The 19,679-nt window shown below is 35.5% G+C and overlaps 1 protein-coding gene across 4 annotated transcripts in view; it reads left to right on the top strand.

Moving 5' to 3' along the window:
- Positions 1-17,143, top strand: part of LOC113827212 (synaptic vesicle glycoprotein 2C) — a 43,214-nt gene extending 26,071 nt beyond the window's left edge. For all 4 annotated transcript variants that reach the window (XM_070117530.1, XM_070117528.1, XM_070117529.1 and 1 more), the window contains 12 exons: positions 9,019-9,313; positions 9,735-9,882; positions 10,225-10,405; positions 10,790-10,941; positions 12,265-12,434; positions 12,654-12,809; positions 13,433-13,521; positions 13,993-14,078; positions 14,862-15,039; positions 15,561-15,802; positions 16,210-16,369; positions 16,637-17,143. In XM_070117530.1, coding sequence (XP_069973631.1) covers positions 9,026-9,313; positions 9,735-9,882; positions 10,225-10,405; positions 10,790-10,941; positions 12,265-12,434; positions 12,654-12,809; positions 13,433-13,521; positions 13,993-14,078; positions 14,862-15,039; positions 15,561-15,802; positions 16,210-16,369; positions 16,637-16,817 — 2,031 coding nt within the window. In that variant the 5' untranslated portion in view covers positions 9,019-9,025 and the 3' untranslated portion in view covers positions 16,818-17,143. The remainder of the gene's footprint in view (positions 1-9,018; positions 9,314-9,734; positions 9,883-10,224; positions 10,406-10,789; positions 10,942-12,264; positions 12,435-12,653; positions 12,810-13,432; positions 13,522-13,992; positions 14,079-14,861; positions 15,040-15,560; positions 15,803-16,209; positions 16,370-16,636) is intronic.
- The last annotated feature ends 2,536 nt before the right edge of the window (positions 17,144-19,679 follow it).

Here is a 19,679-nt window from a genome sequence, read left to right on the forward strand (position 1 = left end):
TTAAGTCGAAGGGAAGGAAGAAAACCCGTCTTGTGCCAAAATAAAGGAAAGAAAAACTGTCTTTAAGTCGAAGTGAAGGAACCGTCTTGTGCCAAAATGAGGGAAAGAAAAACTGCCTTTTAGTTAAAAACAAAGTTGATTTAGGGGAAACGGCTTATGTGTTCAATCATAAAAAAAAGTCAATAGACAGTATATAATTCAACGCTTCCTCAAGTTCAATATTTATTTAATCATGATTTTAGATTCTAACTCACTGTCAATTGTGGAATCAAAGTGAATAATAATAATAACAATAATAATAAAATCATTAATTCCTCGTGATTTTAGATTCTAACTCACTTTCAATTGTGGAATCAAAGTGAATAATAAAAGAAAATAATGATAATATTATTTCTAACATGGATTCAATTAGCTGATGTGATAAGTGAAAAAAAGTTTTATATCTTTACCTCTTCTGTTGTCACATGTAAAATTAGTCTACGGTATTAATAAAACTGGAATTATAGGAATCATTATACCAGTCAACATTCTTAATGGAAAATCAAACATGTTTTCGGTATAGCATATTTTACCACTTTCTCTCTCTCTCTCTCTCTCTTTACCTTTATTTTTTCCCCTCTCTTCCCTATTTGAACATCTCTCTCCCTCTGTTTCTTCCCTCTTTGATCATTGCTTTCTCTCTCTTTATCATTTTTTTCTTCTCTCTTCCCTTTTTGAACTTCTCTCTCTCTCTCTCTCTCTTTGTCTCTGCGTCTGTCTCTCTCCCTCTCTCTTTGTCTCTGTGTATGTCTTTCTCTCTTTTTGTCTCTGTCTCTCTCTCTCTGTATGAGGGAAACATAACGCTGTTTTTCTTGATTGTTTTGTGGTACTGGAGTAACGTGTTACCGGAAGTGCTTGTTTGTATGGCACTGGAGTTGTTTGTTGTGGTGGTTCTGGATTTTTAAATGAAATTATATGATATTTGAATCATGTTCAGCAGTTGTATTTTATGATGCCATATTATTATCAATATAATCATTATTATTATTGTAATTATTATTATTATTATTATTATTATCGTAATTATTATCATTATTATTATATAAAAAGGAATGAATAGAAAAAAGTTAAATATAATGATTTTTTTCTCTTGTGTTACAGTAGTTTCTTTTTCCATCTACGTGACACTTGTATGTTGTTGTTGTTTTTTTCATTAGCTGTGACACTTACTTTATTTTTGTGATACTTGTTTTGCGAAACAGACATGGGCTAAAAAGAAAAAGAAAAAGAAGAAAAAAAAAACTACTACTTTCTGCGCCGTTGAATCGAGGGAGAAGTCGCGAGAAAAGACGCACTTCTTTCGTCACGTGGCTCCGACTTCTGCTTCGTTTGGATTCTTTCGTCTTCTTGTTCCTCTCTCTCTCTGTCTCTGTGTATCTATCTTTCATGATCTTTTCTTTTTTCGCTCTTCCCTCTTTTGTTTATTTCTGACTGTCTCATTTCCTGTCTCCCCTAACCCTTGTTTCTCTTTATCTCTCCATCTTTTCTTTTTCTTTTTATCTTTTCTTTCCCTTCTGTCTCTTTATCTATCTGTCTATCTCTCCCTCTTCCTCGCTACCCTCTCTTCCCCTCCTCCCCTTTGCCTCAATATTCACCTATTAACATTAAATGGCTATTTGCAGTAATGCATTCTTTACCATTATGATTTTGTAAACATTTCCTCTTGGGTATTTACTTTTACTATTCTTTCCGCCATCGGGACTTTCCTTATCTCCATTCATCTCATTATCATTACCCTTATTAGGCGAAAAAAAAATGAATACCATCTAGACTCTGATGTTTTAGCCGTTCACCTGTTTACTCACTATTTCCCGTTGTTTATCCTCCTTACTTCAATACATACTTCCTTCGTTCTAACAACAATGCTAGTTTGGCCGTAGTTACGCTGGTTGCCTTATTTAATCAATTTAATCAGTTTTCGAGATTTTATAATATGGTATCAATATCGAGACAGTTATTATCATTAACATCGTCTTTGTAAGAATGTTAGTAAAGTTCCAACAGCAATAAAACATAACCTTTTCGAAAGGGAAAGGGGTAAACAGGTACAACTGATAATTGACTACTTGGTGACTGAGCACTTGTGAAACCATCTATGTGTAAGTGCAATGCATAAACAAACATAACAGTGGACGAGGTATGTATGTCACGCCATCCCAACACAAAAGGTGAATTGTCTGCCCGTCGCCGATTCCGTCTGCCATTCCACTTCCATTTATACCAGGAGATGGTGGGAGGAGGTATATTGCGTCAACGATTTGGGTGAAATTTTGGGGTAATTTTGGAAAATTCGGGGGTAATGGAAGCTCAATAAATTACCGAAAATGGGCACTCCTTAGCAAAAGGTGACGCAGGTGGATAAACACTAAATGTATCAATCTTCCTCCTAACATTATGGTGCAATATGATTTGGTATTTTATTATGGACTTTGGAATTAATCATGTCTTCAAATAAGATTACCTAAAACCCTATAAAAGAAGAAGAAGAAAAATAAGATCACATTCTAGCCTACTATTTTTATCTTTTATCACTATAGACTGCGCAGAAGACCTAAGATAAAAAATAAATAAATAAATAAAGTGGTGTAGAAATTAGCTTATGATTATTTAATGCTTTCATTCGGTTTGGAATCTAGAGTAGATTCACTTTAACGAAAATGGGATTTAAGGTAATATCCGAAACAGTTTCTCAACTGCCAATCTATATAGACTTGCATCACTTACTTCCTTCGTTATAATCACAATCTGCCTGAAAAGGGATACTTGTTTGTGAAAAAGTTATTTTTAAGCAAGGTTACATACGAACACCTACGCTTTATATATAATTCTGTTCTCCATCGTCTGTTTCCACGGCTTCGGATGCGCCCGAATCGTTCAAACCCATTCGAACCAAATGCCAACAAGCAACTATCCCAAAACAATTAAAGAATTATTTGATTAAAAGGATAATGATAACGAAAATATTACTGCTGATGGTGGTGACAAAAATGTAAATTCCAATATTCCGAAGATACGAAATGGTGTACTAAAAGGCAATGGCTTTTAACCAATCTTAGATATGGTAAGAGTTGAGAACCGTCCTTTCTGCGCACTTCATACTGTAAACAAACTCATCAGTGACACGTGTTATTGCCATTTGTTTAATCATAATTATTGTTTACATGTAAATATATACATATATATATATATATATATATATATATATATATATATATATATATATATATACATATATATAATGTATGTATACCTATCTACCTGCCTATGTACTCAGTCACACACACAACGTACACGCACATACATATGTATGTGTTTAGGAAATTTTAGACCTTTGCGTGATTCCTTTTGACCTAGTATACAAATCTCCGACCTTGCATAATCTACCTCATGGTAATTATTTTACCTTCACTTGTCTTAAAAAGTACGCTTGTTTGTTTTAGAAGATTATTTAATTTATATACATTTGCTGAGAGTTAACTAAAGATACCTTAGATTTTACGAATTATATAGCTCTATGACTAGTCGAAAAGAACGAATTATGTAACCTTATATGAATTCACTTAATTGTTGAAATTACGAACGCTTAAAAACAAAAGAAAATCAATGAATAATCATCGTCACGAATGGTGTGTCGTCGTCCCATTTTCTTTCATACTTTCTCGGGGAGACTTCTCTATAAGGCGTCGACGGTGCGTGTCTGCTGCGGCAAAGGGAGGGAGGTCGAAGACGGAAGGCATCGCCACACGCAACAGTGCAGTCGTCCCCTCGCGAGGTGGGGTCTTCACCTCTCTCTTTGCCTCTGGGTGAAAAATAGACTAAAAGAGGGACGCAGGAGTTGAAAGGAAAGTGTCGTTGTGGTTTGTGGATTGTTTGTATCTGGAAAGAGGCGGTTTTGTAAGGTGTTTGAAGCCCGTGTGGAAGTGTGGTGGTTCATGTGATCAAACGCTACGTATACGTCTATTGTTTCTACGGTCTATGGTTCTGCGGACATGATATATCCGGCAAATGCACAAAGAACGTTTTAATTTGTTCAAGAAATAATACTCTGAAATAGACATAATCTGAAGGAGACACGTGTTAGAATTAAAGTTCTCTTTGAAATCCCTCGGAAGGAACATAGCTTCCTGGTATCTCACAACACCCGTGACAACTACAACAGAATTTTCGGTGATTCATGTGCTAGAGCCTACGATATACGATGAAGCCCTGCCCGACTCCATGGCTCAACACATGAGAGAACCAGATAAGCGCCGTGATGAAGGGCAAGGAACTGACACCGATACTCCTGAACGTACGAGACCTCAGGACCTCCATGACACACAAGTCGCCAGGGAAAAACCGAGACCTGAGGACACGAACCTCCAAGCCGTAGAGCCAGTGACTGCCGATTCCACTCAGCCTGACCCACGCGAGCCTCAGCCATCGCATGAGGAACCGGCCCGACCCTTGACCTCGCGCAGCCCCAACGGCCGAACATGCAGACAGGCTTTGCGCTTGAACGAGGTCCTTCACCCGAGCCGACATTCCGAAAACCAAACCGACGTTCCCACATGCCTCGGCTCGAACGTTTCCCTCTCCCGGCAGCCATTCCCGCCGGAGAGAGAAGAAATCGAAGCGGAGCATGACCTCGCTTCACCCAGGGTCACGCCGCTGACACCTGTGATGATAGAAACGCCAATTAGGAACATGATCCGGCTCTCTTCTCTGCGGGGACGGAGACGATGCGGGCCGCGCCTCCTCTCCAGGAACGTCCCGACCTTCCTGGTGCCTCACTCTCCGAACTCCATCTCCGTGTGGTGAGTTTCCCGTCCCTCCTGCCCGGCGATGGGGAGGACAAGGTCTATCTAAGGAGGACAAGGTCTATCTAAGGAGAACAAGGTCTATCTAAGGAGGACAAGGTCTATCTAAGGAGGACAAGGTCTATCTAAGGAGAACAAGGTCTAAGGAGGACAAGGTCTATATATTTTAGGAGGACAAGGTCTATATATTTTAGGAGGACAAGGTCTATGTGAGTAAGGAGGACAAGATCTATATGTTTTAGGAGGACAAGGTCTAAGTTAGGAGGACAAAATCTAAGGAGGAAAAGGTCTAAATAAGGAGGACAAAATCTATCTAAGTTGGGAGAACAAAGTCTAAGTTAGGACGACAAGGTCTATCTAAGTTAGGACGACAAGGTCTGTCTAAGTTACAAGGACAAGGTCTATCTAACTTAGAACAAGGTCTATATAAGTTTGGTGGACAAGGTCTATCTAGGTTAAAAGGACAAGGTCTAATTTAGGAGGACAAGGTCTAATTTAGGAGGACAAAGTCTATATAAGTTAGTAAGACAAGGTCTATCTAAGTAAGGAGGACAAGGTCCATATAAGTAAGAACAAGATCTAAGTAAGGACAAGGTCTACCTAAAATCTCGTCACTTCCGAGTACTGCACAGCTTCGAGTGATAGGCCTATGACGTCACATGGGAAATTAACGAATAGTAGGCTGGGGGAAGGAGGAAAAAGACTTAAATAGACCTACAGGGGAGGGGGGGGGGGTACGGGGGAAGCTTGCCTTGAAACTCTTATCGTGTTCCTATGTGCATTATGGTCCATGAAACGGAAATAACTTCTATATTATTATTATCATAACGATTGCGGTTACCATTACTGATAACAATGGTACCATTTTATCGCTGTCATCATCATTATCTCCATCATCATTATCATCGCCAACAATATTATGATAATAGTAACACTAATAATCATTATTATTAAAAAAATTACTTTTCTTTCCACAAATAATTAAGGTTGTTTCTATCTTGCCATATAGATTTTTTATCCATGGAATTTAACAAATCTACACAAATTTGTGATGATTTGTAAACCAATAAATAGATAAACAAATAAATGAATAAATATACATTTACATGTATATGATATATACATTTGTTTGTTTGTGTGCGTGTGTGTGTATCTGTGTTTGTCTTTGGGTTTAAGCTCCTTAAAATTAATTGTAGGATTGATTAAATTCACCAAAATTTACATTATACCGTAGGTCTATATTTAAAAATAATTACCACCATTATTATTGAGCCACGTGAGAATAACAGAAAACGGATCATAGAACAGGCACTGAATCAACACTTATATGCAATACTTAATTAAACAGAATAAAGGGCCTATTGAAAGAAAAAGAAAATGAACGCAAAAGAAAGAAAAAAAAAATGTGCAGAAACAGAAGATAATCAAGAAATAACTGAACACGCATTTCTAACCAAGAGTTATTATTTTCTTCCGGTCAATAACTGATTTGTGCTTAAAAACAATTGTCATCACCGTTATACTTTTATAAGTTCAGAATTGGAGATGCATAAATATCTATCCATATATTTATATATATATATATATATATATATATATATATATATATGTGTGTGTGTGTGTGTGTGTGTGTGTGTGTGTGTGTGTGTGTGTGTGTGTGTGTGTATGTACACATACATACATATATGTATATATATTAATATATATGTATATATATACACGAATATGTATAAATGTGTGTGTGTAATTGTGTGTGTGTGTGCGTGATAATAATAATAATAATCACAATTATAAATGATTATAATATTGATAATAATATTACTCTTATCATTACTAATATTAATGGTACTACTACTATATAAGATTATAATACTATTATCAACAACCATGCATACATTCAATAATGTATTTACATGTTTTTGAAAAGAATTCCGTTGGGGGACTCATTATTTCTGCCATTTGTTACGATATGAATAATTTCTAGTTTTATGGGTCACAAGGGCCTTAATTTGCACTTTCGGTCCTCATATTCCCATCCCCAAACCTGCTCTCAGATAACCAAACAACAGGCAGTGTGAGTTTTCTGCTGTGGGAAAGGCTAGTCAGTAGCAACTCGAGGTGTCATGACGTTTCGGTGATTGTTCAGTGGAAATATAACCATTAAAATCATTATTTTCCATCATTTTTGAAGACTGAAGAGAGCAAAATGATCGACCATAATTACAATCCGTAACTTTTGTGACGTCATCAAAATAAACACCATGTGCTTTTTTTCCCAAAATAGAATCAGACGCCATGACACCTCGTCGAGTTGCTACTGATCTATCCTTTCCCTTTCTGCTATATAAAGCTAAACATTAGAAACCCATGAATATCTCATATGACTATATATATAACAGATCCATAAATAAACTATTCAGAGGGTTGTAAAATACTCCAGGAGAAGCCACGGTCATTTCAACTCCGTATGAGATCTGCCGCCGTATTTTACTCACGGGATCATATGTTGCTTACAAATATCGAATATTCATATCTTCGACAGCAATAAAGCTTAGAGATGAAATACAGTGTGTAACCTCTGATCTTTTTACCCTCCCTTTACACATCTATTTATAGTTTTATCAATTTCACAATAACATAGTATTTATTGAACGTTTAAAAAGTATAATTTACTGTTTATTGCACTTTATCCTTGGTCTTATTTATTTTTTAATTAGTATAATTGTCACAAAACAGGATAATGAAAAAGTTAATCTAAACACCCAATATTATCCATGATTTTGAAAGGAATGCGATCCACTTTAAGCATTTTAACATCCTCTCTAAAGTGTTAATAGTCTAACCGCCCGTTTATTAAAACTGTGCGAGGCCTGACCCAGAGAATGTTCATGTATATACACAGAAATAAATGCAACTGTTTGATAGATATACATTTACCTGTCTTCTATCTGTCAGATATATATGTCGAGACTGACAGATATGCATTTATTTCTGTGTATATGCATGTCCATAAATATGCATATTCACTGGGTCGGGCCTCGTATAATTTTAACAAAATGCCTGCAAATCTTTAAATTCATATGTTACCATTTATTTCAAATTAGATGAATACATAACGCCGGAAAATTAAAACAAATAATCATGAATAATAGGAAATAAAGATGCAGACAGTAGACAGAATGAATAACCGCCGAGAAATGAATACAAATTATCATGAATACGATCACAAGAGTATCTAAAAAAAAAAAGAAAAAAAAAGAAAAAAAAAAAAAAAAAACGAAGTACGTCTGTGTTGAAAAGAAGAAAAGAAAGAAGCGAGAGATGATAAAATAGGGAGAGCCAAAGATGGTATGACTCACCCTAGTGGTCATAAAGTTCTGTATTTGTAAGTGATGTGTTGGTATTTGTGACACATAATATAGAAAATGCACACGCTAGCATATGCACACATCCACACAATTTATATTTTTGTACCCTTTCACACACAACTGTAAATGCATTTTGTACTTAAACATCGTTCATTCTCGTTACAGATATCTTGAAAAAATTATCTTTCACCATAAAAATAACTAATCAGAATTAGATGCACTCTTTATCATTCGTAATCATTAATCTCGAATTCCTATCTAGGTTAGCATCATATTTTTCTCAAGCTTCTTATCTGATAAAATATACCGGCTTGTGAATGACCACAGATTTCTTGTAGAATTTGTATGTGCTGATGTTGTATCAACAATTGTCCACATCTACATACATACAGGTACTTTCATAAGATTTCCTTCGTTATAAATTCCATTGTTAAACTGATAAACTGCTTCATAAAACTACCCCAATATGTACTTTCTTTTTGTTAATGAGAAAAAAATATAATGTTTATCCCTTATAAACTTCATACAGATTTTTGCATTAAATATGCGTCTAATATGAATAACAACAAACTGCCACTCTCTAAACCCAAATTGCCAATGTATTTATTTCTTACTCGCTCTTTCTTTCACGCCAATGCTTTTTATTTCTAAACTTTATAGCGGAAGAGGTCATTTCCTCGTAATAAAAAGAAAAAAAACTTCTTTAAAAAAAGCCTTCCGCCAGACGTAAAACTTCTAACCGCCTCTCCTAACTCACAGCGGCACATTGATTGCCTTTCCGTCCGTTGCCATTGATTACCTTTTGTCACCAGGGTTATCATGAGTGGAGGAGGTGACGGGCTGGAGTCCGCGTCCTTGGTGCGTCACGGCAGTGGAGGCCGGAGCTACACTTCTGAAGGTGGAATGCTAAGGGAGAGCGAAGGTGGGATGGGAGGAAGTGGAGGAGGTGGAGGCGGAGGCGGGGGAGGAGGGGTTGGAGGAGGTGGAGGTCGTGGGGGTGGAGGAGGTGGAGGTGGAGAGGGTAACCTTGATGGAGGAGATGAACTGGACTATGTGGAGAGTGACGCCCCTCTCCTCTCGCAGTTTCACGAGGATGCCATACAGCAGGTGAGTATGACGAGGGAACAGGTGAGAAAAATGCCTTTTATTTCTTTCCAGATTGGTCTGTTTGTTATGGCTTTTTATTTCTTCCAATATTATATCCAAATTAAGTATTTATTTGATATTTCAGGTCTTGTTTTATTAAACCAGATACCCATTCCCCATAACAGAAACCACAAAAGCTTTGTTAAAACGTTCCAAAATTAACAAGAAAGATTTAGACATTTACTTATAGTATTAGAACAGCCATATACATTGATACAATGCAAACAGAATAATAAGAACTACATCAAATCTAAATCATGAATTACCATCAACATGAAAATACAGATTAATCATAATCTACCAACGAGAATCAATTAATGTATCCGCAATCGGGATACAAGTTACCTTTTAGGCTTATTACAGCTCGCTCACTATCTTCCAGGCTGGCACAGGGGCTTTCCAGTGGCTTCTGCTCATGATCACAGGCCTTGGGCTCGCTGCTGACACCATCGAGCTCTTCGTAGTAGCGTATGTCATCCCGTCAGCTGAGGTTGAGCTCTGTATGTCCGGGACTGACAAAGGCTGGCTTGGTGAGTGGAGCTTCGGATCAGCTGGTGTCGTGCTTTCTCTTGCTGGGGAGTTTTCGGTTTTGTTTATGTATTCGTAGTGTGTTTTGGCTTCGGGTTTGGATTGGATGATTATGATTTTTTGATTTTCCGTAAATAAGATGAATCATAAGGAAAGAAAATAAGTGTGCTTATTGTATATATACTGATTATGTAGTTTCGGTATTGAAGAAGATTCGAAGCCGATTCATTTGCTTCAGGTTAGGATAGGCAATACGCACACTCGAATTCCAACTAGAATCACACCCTCATCAAACCTACTTCACAAGATGGGGTAAAATGATCACACATTCCTTCATCTTCCAGCCGCCATCACCTTCATTGGCATGATGATTGGGGCGATGATTTGGGGCAGCTTGAGCGACAACGTGGGGCGCCGACGAGCTCTTCTCTCGGCGCTGTTTGTAAACGCCTTATTTGGGGTCATGACGGCCTTCATGCCCACCTACGGGATCTTCATGACGACCAGACTCTGCTCTGGCATTGGGTAAGGATGAAATGCATATCCGTTTAGCTTTGGTTGTGTTTTCTCCTCCACTTTTTTTCCTCGATGGTGCGCGAGACAGGTTGTGCCATTTATCAGGATCTGTGGTTCCTAACCTGCCGATATTTTCTTATTAAGAGAATTTTTATATATTGTGAATAACGGAAACAAAACACTAACCATTCTGTCATTACTAGCCTCTGTAATACTCTGGTTGGAAAGTATAATTCAAAGTAATTCATGGCCCGTGCGGTTAGGGACCCCGGATCTAAACCTAGCTTCATATTTCTTTCTCGAACCATAAATAGTAAAAGACAAAACAACAAAAACATATACATTTTTTTATGCTTCATATGCAGCTTTATCATCACGCTCTCTTTCTAACAGGATTGGTGGCGGGATTCCAATTGTGTTTGCTTATTACTGTGAGTTTGTGACCCGGGCTGAGAGAGGGCGCCATCTATCATGGTTGCTGGTGTTCTGGGCGGTGGGCGGCGTTTTCACTGCATTGATGGCGTGGGCGATAATTCCTAGGACAGGTGAGTTTGCCCTTTTTATAGAGTCAGTGTTTTTGTGGGTCCTTTTCATTTATACATACATACACACACACACACACACACACACACACACACACACACACACACACACACACACACACACACACACACACACACACACACACACACACACACACACATATATATAGATATAGATATATATAGATATAGATATATGCACGCACACATATATATTATCTTTAGCTCTATATAGCCATATGTGCATAATAGGCAATCCGGTAAGCGTGGACCTTAAAAAATCCTCGTTTTCTAAAAGGTTATGTATATACGAATTAATTGCGTTTTATGATAATTTTTTATATGCCTAAATGGAGCCATTTTGGTGTCTGAATGAATAACACATATATGCACTTTGTACTGAAAACGGCCCAGTGCTGGCAAGCTAAAAGGAACATGAAAGTGTCAAATGTGCCAAAATTAGGTATTTCGAAAGCCAAAATGCTTAACAATTTCAGTCCGGGTTTTATAGTGCCAACTGCAGATAAATCTGATGTAAACAATAAACTTTACTCATTCATAAATTATTATATTTAAAGCCAGCTTCGTTGCGATATGTTTTGCTTTAGGTAATCACACCCAAGTGCTTCACCTGCCTGTCCGAGGCTTCAAAGCTCCGTTATTCTGTACTACGCACCGCCACTAGAAAATTTCGCTTTGTCTATCGAGTTGGTATACCAGTAAAAAACTTTTACTCTGTTGCACGCACACTTACATATTTTACCATTATTGTCAACCTAACGCAGCTTATATATTACATCTGAATATATTTTTGTAAAGTAGCGTGGGTGTAGACTTCGAGACGAACCATGAATGATCCGTTTGCGATAAACCGGTTGAAATAATGTAATTATTAAATAAGACTGTGCCAATTGTGGACAAAAATGGCTAATATTGAGCCAGATGTGTTGTTTAATATAATATACAAAACTATATAGACAACTTTTTCATATAAACACACCGTCCTGCAATATTCCTGTGTGGAGTGTGGTGCAGCGGTTAGCGTGTTCGTCTAGCAATCTCGCTGACCTACGTTCAATCCCGCGCTGCCAGTTGCTGGTAACCATGGCTGTTTCTTTGCACACCGGGGAGATTTAGAAGCAAACAAAACAGGATGTCACAACAAAAAATATCCATTATAACACAGAATTCAAACTAAATTCTGAAATCTTTATTACACAAACACCCTGACCACCAAGTAACATTTTCACGCTTGTCTCATAACCACAACCGTTATTAAAAGTCTACCTCGCAGAAAGAATAACCAAGAATCTTTCCACTAAACAGGCATCACCGTGGTGTTGGACGAGCAACACCACTTCAGCTCTTGGCGCGTGTTCCTCGTGGTGTGTTCCCTTCCTTCCTTCGCTGCAGTTATCGGCCTATACTTCATGCCTGAGTCACCGCGGTTCTTACTCGAAAAGGGTCGTGACGTTGAAGCCATCATGGTATATAAGGTAATATTTTTTCAGCTGATTTATAGTGTCTGTAAATGTTTTTTTCAGATTTAACCGCGACTGTTTTTTAGGTGTTTATTGTTAAGAATACTGTGTTATCATTGCATGGTTAGAATATAGACATACGGTGCCAAAAAAAGAAAAAAGAAAAAAGAAGAAAAACAAACAAACAAACCTCTCCATTTCGACTACCAAACAACGATAAAACAATATTTGCAGAAAATCTTCAAGTGGAACAACGCACAAAACCCAGGAGCCGAATACCAGCTCACAGAATTGGAACTGCCGTCAGGAACTCATCGTTCTCTTCGACACACTCCTCCCCAGGGCGTCGGCAAAAATTTCTTTTCTGACTTGTCATACGGTCTTGATCAGGTAGATATTTCGTGCGCATTGAAATCTAATGGTAGTGAATAAATATTTATGATAATTTAATTGTGTAAGCATTGCAAACGCATGCTTTAAGGAATTACGAAAAAGTTGAAAAGCAAGCGTTTGTAATGGGGATGTTAAATACGGCACATATCTTACGTTTTTATAGATGTAAAAAACAGGATTTAAATAGCAAGAAAAATATAATATGATGATATTTACAAATAACCTTGTTCCATGTTTGCTTAAAATTATATAGTGTTATTATACATGTATTTCTAGGATATTCAAGTTAATATTTTTGTATACAACCCCTTTCTAGATCCACATATTTTTTCATCAGTAAAGGACAACCTGGTAACTCACCCCAGACTCTGGAGTCTTCGATTTCCCAAATATCTTTTTCATTCTATTCAGCTGACACGATTTACATATACATATTTTTCATGTTAAAAAAATCATATACAACTCTTTTTTCTTTTTTTTCGCAACATTATTATTTCTATTCAAAAGAAACTTGACGAATCGGAGTACTCTCAGAGACCGCTACGAGTTGCCAATTTGTCCTTTCCTGTATAATTATCTTTGACGGGATGCTGATGCATTTTTATAATTTCTCTTTGCAGTTTTGGGGTCTATTCTTCCAGCTATTCATTCCCCCTTACCTCAAATCGACTGTTCTGCTTCTTGTAGTGTGGTTCACCTGTGCTTTTGGGTGAGTTAATTGATTTGTTAAATGCGAGAGGGAGGGGGAGGGGGAGAGGGACAGTGGAAGGGAGAGGGAGAGGAGAGGGGCAGGGGGAGGGAGAGAAAGAGAAAGGAAACAAAAGAGAAAGAGTAGGGGAAGAAAGGGAAGAACAGAGTAAGTAGGAGAAAGAAATGAGGGAAGATGGAAGAGAGCGTGAGAGTAAGAGTGAGTGTAAGAATAAGAGTAAGAATAATTGAGAGTAAGAGTAATTAAGAGTAAGAGTAAGTATGGTCAAGAGTAATTAGGAGTAACTAATTAAGAGAGAGAGAGAGAGAGAGAAAGAGAGAGAGAGAGAGGCAGAGACAGAGAGAGGGAGGGAGAAGGAGGAGAGAGAGACAGAAAAAAAAAAACTAAAATGAGTATGGAACGTCTGATATAAAATGCTAGTGCTTGAGTAATAAAAAATATAAACTCTTATCGAGAATTATCTTTAAACAGGTTCTACGGTCTGTCAGTCTGGTTCCCAGAATACATAAAACTTCTACAAAGTGAAGAATATAACAAACATGCCAAGACTACAGATGGTAAGGATGTATAATGTTTTGATTGGTAATAATTACCCCCCATGTTTCTTTTAAAGTCTTACATGTCGGAAAATTCAAGGTTAGGATTAGGAATAATGATTTTTTTAGGCTGGTGGTGCTATTACTTAATATCATTTTATTTTGATCCTCATGCTATTATGTGCTTACTACATACCACCTTTGCAGAGGAGGTAGAGCTCAGGCCGTTATCATTAGTTCATTGATTAGTGTCTAAGTTTGTCCATAAAATTAAATGAAAAATTATGGATGGTTTAGGATAAAAATTATGGGTGGTTTGGCCATGACCCACAGATCAGTATATTTTTGTGGTAAATAAGATGGAATCTAGAATCAGTTTAAGGGTTTCATTGTTGTATTAATTAATCATAGAAAATTGATCTGAGAAATTATCTTTTTAAAAATTTGGCTATTTGTATTTTAAAACAATTTTGAGTACTTTGCTCTCTGAGTGCTTTCTAGTCAAAACTTTTAATTATCATACTAGATGCAGAATTATCCAAGATATTAATCAACAATAACTCCAAATATATTTTTTATCATTAACCTCACATACTGTACATTGCATGAGGATCAGAGTATAATTTCAATGGGAGGTAAAATACTGAATACTTTAAAACTCTTAAAATTGAAGACATATGTATAGGATACAATACACTGGGAACTCCTATGATGATTCCCTTCATTTCCTATAGAAATTAAACTGTCATTACAAAACCCTTTTTTCCTTCCACGTTTTCTTTACAATATTTTTCCCCCCAACAGAAAATGCATTCATTGATGAGAGATTAAACAACAGTCTGTTCGACAACCGCGTCTTTAATGAGGTCATCTTCAACAACGTCACTTTCAAGGATGTTGTCATGAATCATGTGATTTTCCTGAACTGTACTTTCATGGACTGCCTCTTCTCGAATGTGCGGAGTAGCAAGACCTTCTTCAAGTATGTGCAGATTCCGTTGTTGTGGTTGTGCATGTTCTAAGACAACAGTTTGAAATTGATTGATTTTTAAATTTTTGTGTAATTTTAGTAAATCTAAGGTCTCTTGCTTCTTTTTCCTAGTTTTTATATATATTTTTTATATTTTCTTTTTCTTTTGGTATGTTTCTATTTTAAAATTTCAGTTTCTTTTCCTTTTCCTTTTTTCCATTTTTTAATGATTATTTATCATTTGGTATTATTCTTTATTTATGGATTTTATTTTGTTTCAGATTATTTCAATTTAATTCGTAACATTTTCCCTTTACTTCTGTCCTCATTTCATTTATTTTTATTTTGATGAATATTGTTTTTTTGAGGTAATAGAATGATTGTCTACTCATACTAATTCTCATTAATAAAAGCAATAATTCAGATCTGATAAAATATTTCACATATACATTGTTAAGTATGTACATTTTTAGTCTTTATTTTTCCCTGTGTACGCTATTTCTTATACTAATTCAATCCTCTTTTATGTGCAGATACTCAATGATTGAAGATTGTATATTCATCGACACCGACCTATATGAATATCGATTCATAGACTGTGAGCAAAAAAACAACGTAGTTCGTGCCAGTGTGCCCGGGTGTCAGCTCGACTTCGACTACAATATCCACTATAAAGAGGTATTTCAAGAGAACCTGATTGGCCAACTGACCATCATTCCTGGTACTCTTATCACGTCGCTTCTGATGGACAGGATCGGACGCGTGAAGATCATGAGTGAGTCTGCTGGATTTGGCTTGTTTTAGTTTTCTTTGGATTTTGTTGAATGAATTTCTCGTTGACAGACTTTTTATTCCTTTCTTTTTTGCTGAAATAGATTGAGCTTTGAAATTTTATTTCTTGCAACTACTCTCTTTGCCTGTTTCTCATCACTTAATTAAGTTTACTGGAATTATTGTTACTTTTATTTTTTAGATGAGATAGATTAAGTTTTGGTATTTTGTAATTCCTTGTATTTACTGGGATATAATTTCCTGTAACTACTTGCTTTATCTGTTTCTCGTCATTTAATTAATTTTATTGGAATTACTTTTACTTATTGATGAATTACAGAAATGAAATATTTAAAAACATCGGAAAGATGTGCATTGCATTTTTATATTTAAACTACTTAATTTTTTCAGGTGTGTCTATGTTTTTATCTTCAATATCAGCTTTCTTCATATGGTTTTTAAACAGCAAGATTGGCGTGATTGTCTTCGAGGCTGTGTTTAATTTCATTTTCATATCTGGGTGGAATGCCTTAGATATAGCATCTACTGAAGCCTTTCCAACTCATATCAGGTATAACCATTTGTGATGTAGATTGCTAATTTGTAGCCAAGCTCAGAAACAAAACAAAATTTGAGGCATAATATTTTGATTGCACATTTATGGCAAATAAATCATATGTGTATTTTGATGAATAGAAATATGCTGAATGATAAGTGAGAAAGGAAAAGAAAAAATCAGTGACAAAGGAATAGATACGATAGCTTTGCTGTAATTGCATATTATATTAATTTGATCATGAAAAAAAAAAAAAATCACACACATTCTTGTCTTTTACAGGACAACAGCATATGGGTTCCTGAGTGCCACATCAAGGATAGCAGGCGTTTTAGGGTCATTGTGTTTCGGGCAGTTCATCTACACAAGTCGGGCAATCCCAATGTTGACCACTTCAGTTGTTCTCTTGCTCGGTAGCATTGTGTCTCTCAAGCTCCCCGAGACTAGAGATAACCTCTTGTAGGTTGAAATGTATTTTAAAGAACTATTTTTAGGTTAAATTTGTTAAATGTTATATGCAGGAACTAAAAAATTAAATGAGAAAGATGTGAGAAATGATTATTGTGATAAGGAAATTATTTTTAATGATAGATTTTTTTTTTCCCTAGTGAATGTGTTTTTAGGTACTGTTTACTTTCTCTGTCCACAGCGAATGCATTGTGAAAAGAGCTGATGAGAACTTTCATAATAACATTGTTATAATTGAAGTTCTGAAATACAGCTCTTGCACTATAAAGATATTCTTCCTCATTCATAACTTTCTTTACTCACATATATATTTATGGATATATGGATATATATATATATATATATATATATATATATATATATATATATATATATATATATATATATATAATGTCCGCATATGTACACACACACACACACACACACACACACACACACACACACACACACACACACACACACACACACACACACACACACACACACACACACACACACACACACACACACACACACACACACACACACATAAACACATACACACATACACACATACACATACACACATGCAAACACCCCCCACATACACACTCTAATGCACACACACCCTCCTGCACATACGCCCTCACAAACACACACTCACGCATACATACACCCTCACGCACACTCCCTCACAAACACCAAATGAAGTAACAAGAATCATTATGTGTTAGATATTTAATTTTGAATTTCACGTTGTATGATTTTGTATAATGGAAGATAGACTCCCACTCAAAAGCGGAGAAACTACTTAATATTAAATAATTGTGTATATCTAGTTACAGAATCATATGGTATATTTACTGAATCTGAATTGCTGCTCGAGGCACTTAAAGCTGTTTTTAGTTAGAATCTACTTTTCTTTTACGGCCTCAGTTGCATTTTTATCATAATCACTTTTACCATGATGTACGTTTGTGAATTTTTTCCTTGATGATTTATGTTGAAACATAGGAAAGGGTTCAAGTGACTGTGTCATAAAGTTTAGGAATGTGTAATACTTGCACACATGGTAGAAGGTTTATCATGAAGCTAAGTCTTTTTTCAAGTTTAAATATATATATATATTTTTTTCTGTATGTCAGTTTAGTGTCTTATTTAATGTTTTGTTTTTATCCATAATTTGTCACTTGCTTTTGTTTGTATGTTTTTTTTGTTTTTTTTTAAGAAAACTTAAGTATACCTTAAAAGTTAGTTGATATTCTCAATCATTTTGGTAATCATTCATTTCATGAAATAGAAAAAAGAAGGAAAAAAGTTCAAAACATGATCTCATATTTTACATTCCTAATATGGTTGTAGATATATTTATTTACCAATTACATGATACATAATACATAATACATTTATTATTTCCCATCCTCATTTCAGCCTTTAAATATTTTATAATACATTTTCATGATGATTTTTATGTTACTGAATGATGAAGGTAGATCTGAGTAAATGTTATTCAACTGGGAAGTTCTTTTTCTGAGGTTTTTATATTTGAAGAGAAAATGAACAATCTCCATAGAACGAAAATAACATTTTAAGATGTGTACTGTCCATCATATCATACTACTTATATGCTAACTTGGTGTCAATAATGTTCTGATATTTTAAAAATATTTCTATTTACAAATATGTATATTTAGATTACAAGAATGGGAAGGTTAGTGAACAGTTAATATTTGATGATCAGATGCACTTATAATAAGGAAGCATAACACTACCATGTTAACATTAGAGTATTATAGCATATGATGGCCATATTGAAAGTAGCTAACATGTATATACACAGTGAATTCTTGCAACATATTTCATATTTTGTGATGTAGTCAAATTTAGATCAACAGTTTATAAGCTTTTTACGTGGGAAAAGCAAATCAAGAAATAAATGCTGGTGACAGAATTTTATTTTGGTATTGCTTATGTTCGCGTTTATATTTTTGTTTTTGTTTTTGCTAGTAGAGTTATACCATTGTGGATTAAGCTGCAGTGCATTCATGGATTTTTATTTTTATTTATCTAAATGGAATATAAAGTTTGTACTCCTGTTCTATCTGTATATTTGTATGTTATCTAGTCATTACCAACTGCAATATTCTCTAAGATCAGAAAAGTTATTTGAGAAGGGGACTTTAATGAAAAATTTCCCTCTGAGGATTGGTTAAAATGTATATAAATGGGAAACATTGAGAGAATGCCCAGCATCATACAAGATTTTAAAATTTATTGAGAAAGTCTTGCCTCTGTCTGATCATGAACATTGTTCATATCAGCATTGTAATTAACATGTGAGATTTTTTTCCTTAGGAAAATTGTGTCTGTGCAGTGGTTTAGTGATGAGTATGGAAATTATAGATGTTCTTACAGCACAGATAGGATTATATATATATCAATGATAATGTGATTCAGTATACATATATCTGTGAATACTCACTCACCTATTACACTCAAGTTGAGTTTTGTGTGAGTGTGAGGCCTAAAGGTCTATATGAATTTCCAGATGTTTAAGGATATATGATAAAAATTGTCTGATTGATGAAATCAACGTAGAGCTCCAAATGAAGCATATTGTATGAAAGGTCCTCTGTTTGCTCTTAATGGCAAGGTCGAAAAAATATTAGGCTATGTAATGATACAGTTGCACAAACTGCAGATGAGAGTTAAACTGCAAAGCTGTTTTTATATCTTGATCTCTAATGTAAAATAAAAAGATATAGACAATTAACTTGTGTATGTCTCTGGGCTGGTCTGATATGAACATTCTGACAAGAAAATATTGTTTTCTAATCAAAAAGGAACTTTGATGAAATAGATAGATGGTACATTTGTC

This window comes from Penaeus vannamei, chromosome 40, assembly GCF_042767895.1.
Source record: "Penaeus vannamei isolate JL-2024 chromosome 40, ASM4276789v1, whole genome shotgun sequence".
Classification (NCBI taxonomy): domain Eukaryota; kingdom Metazoa; phylum Arthropoda; class Malacostraca; order Decapoda; family Penaeidae; genus Penaeus; species Penaeus vannamei.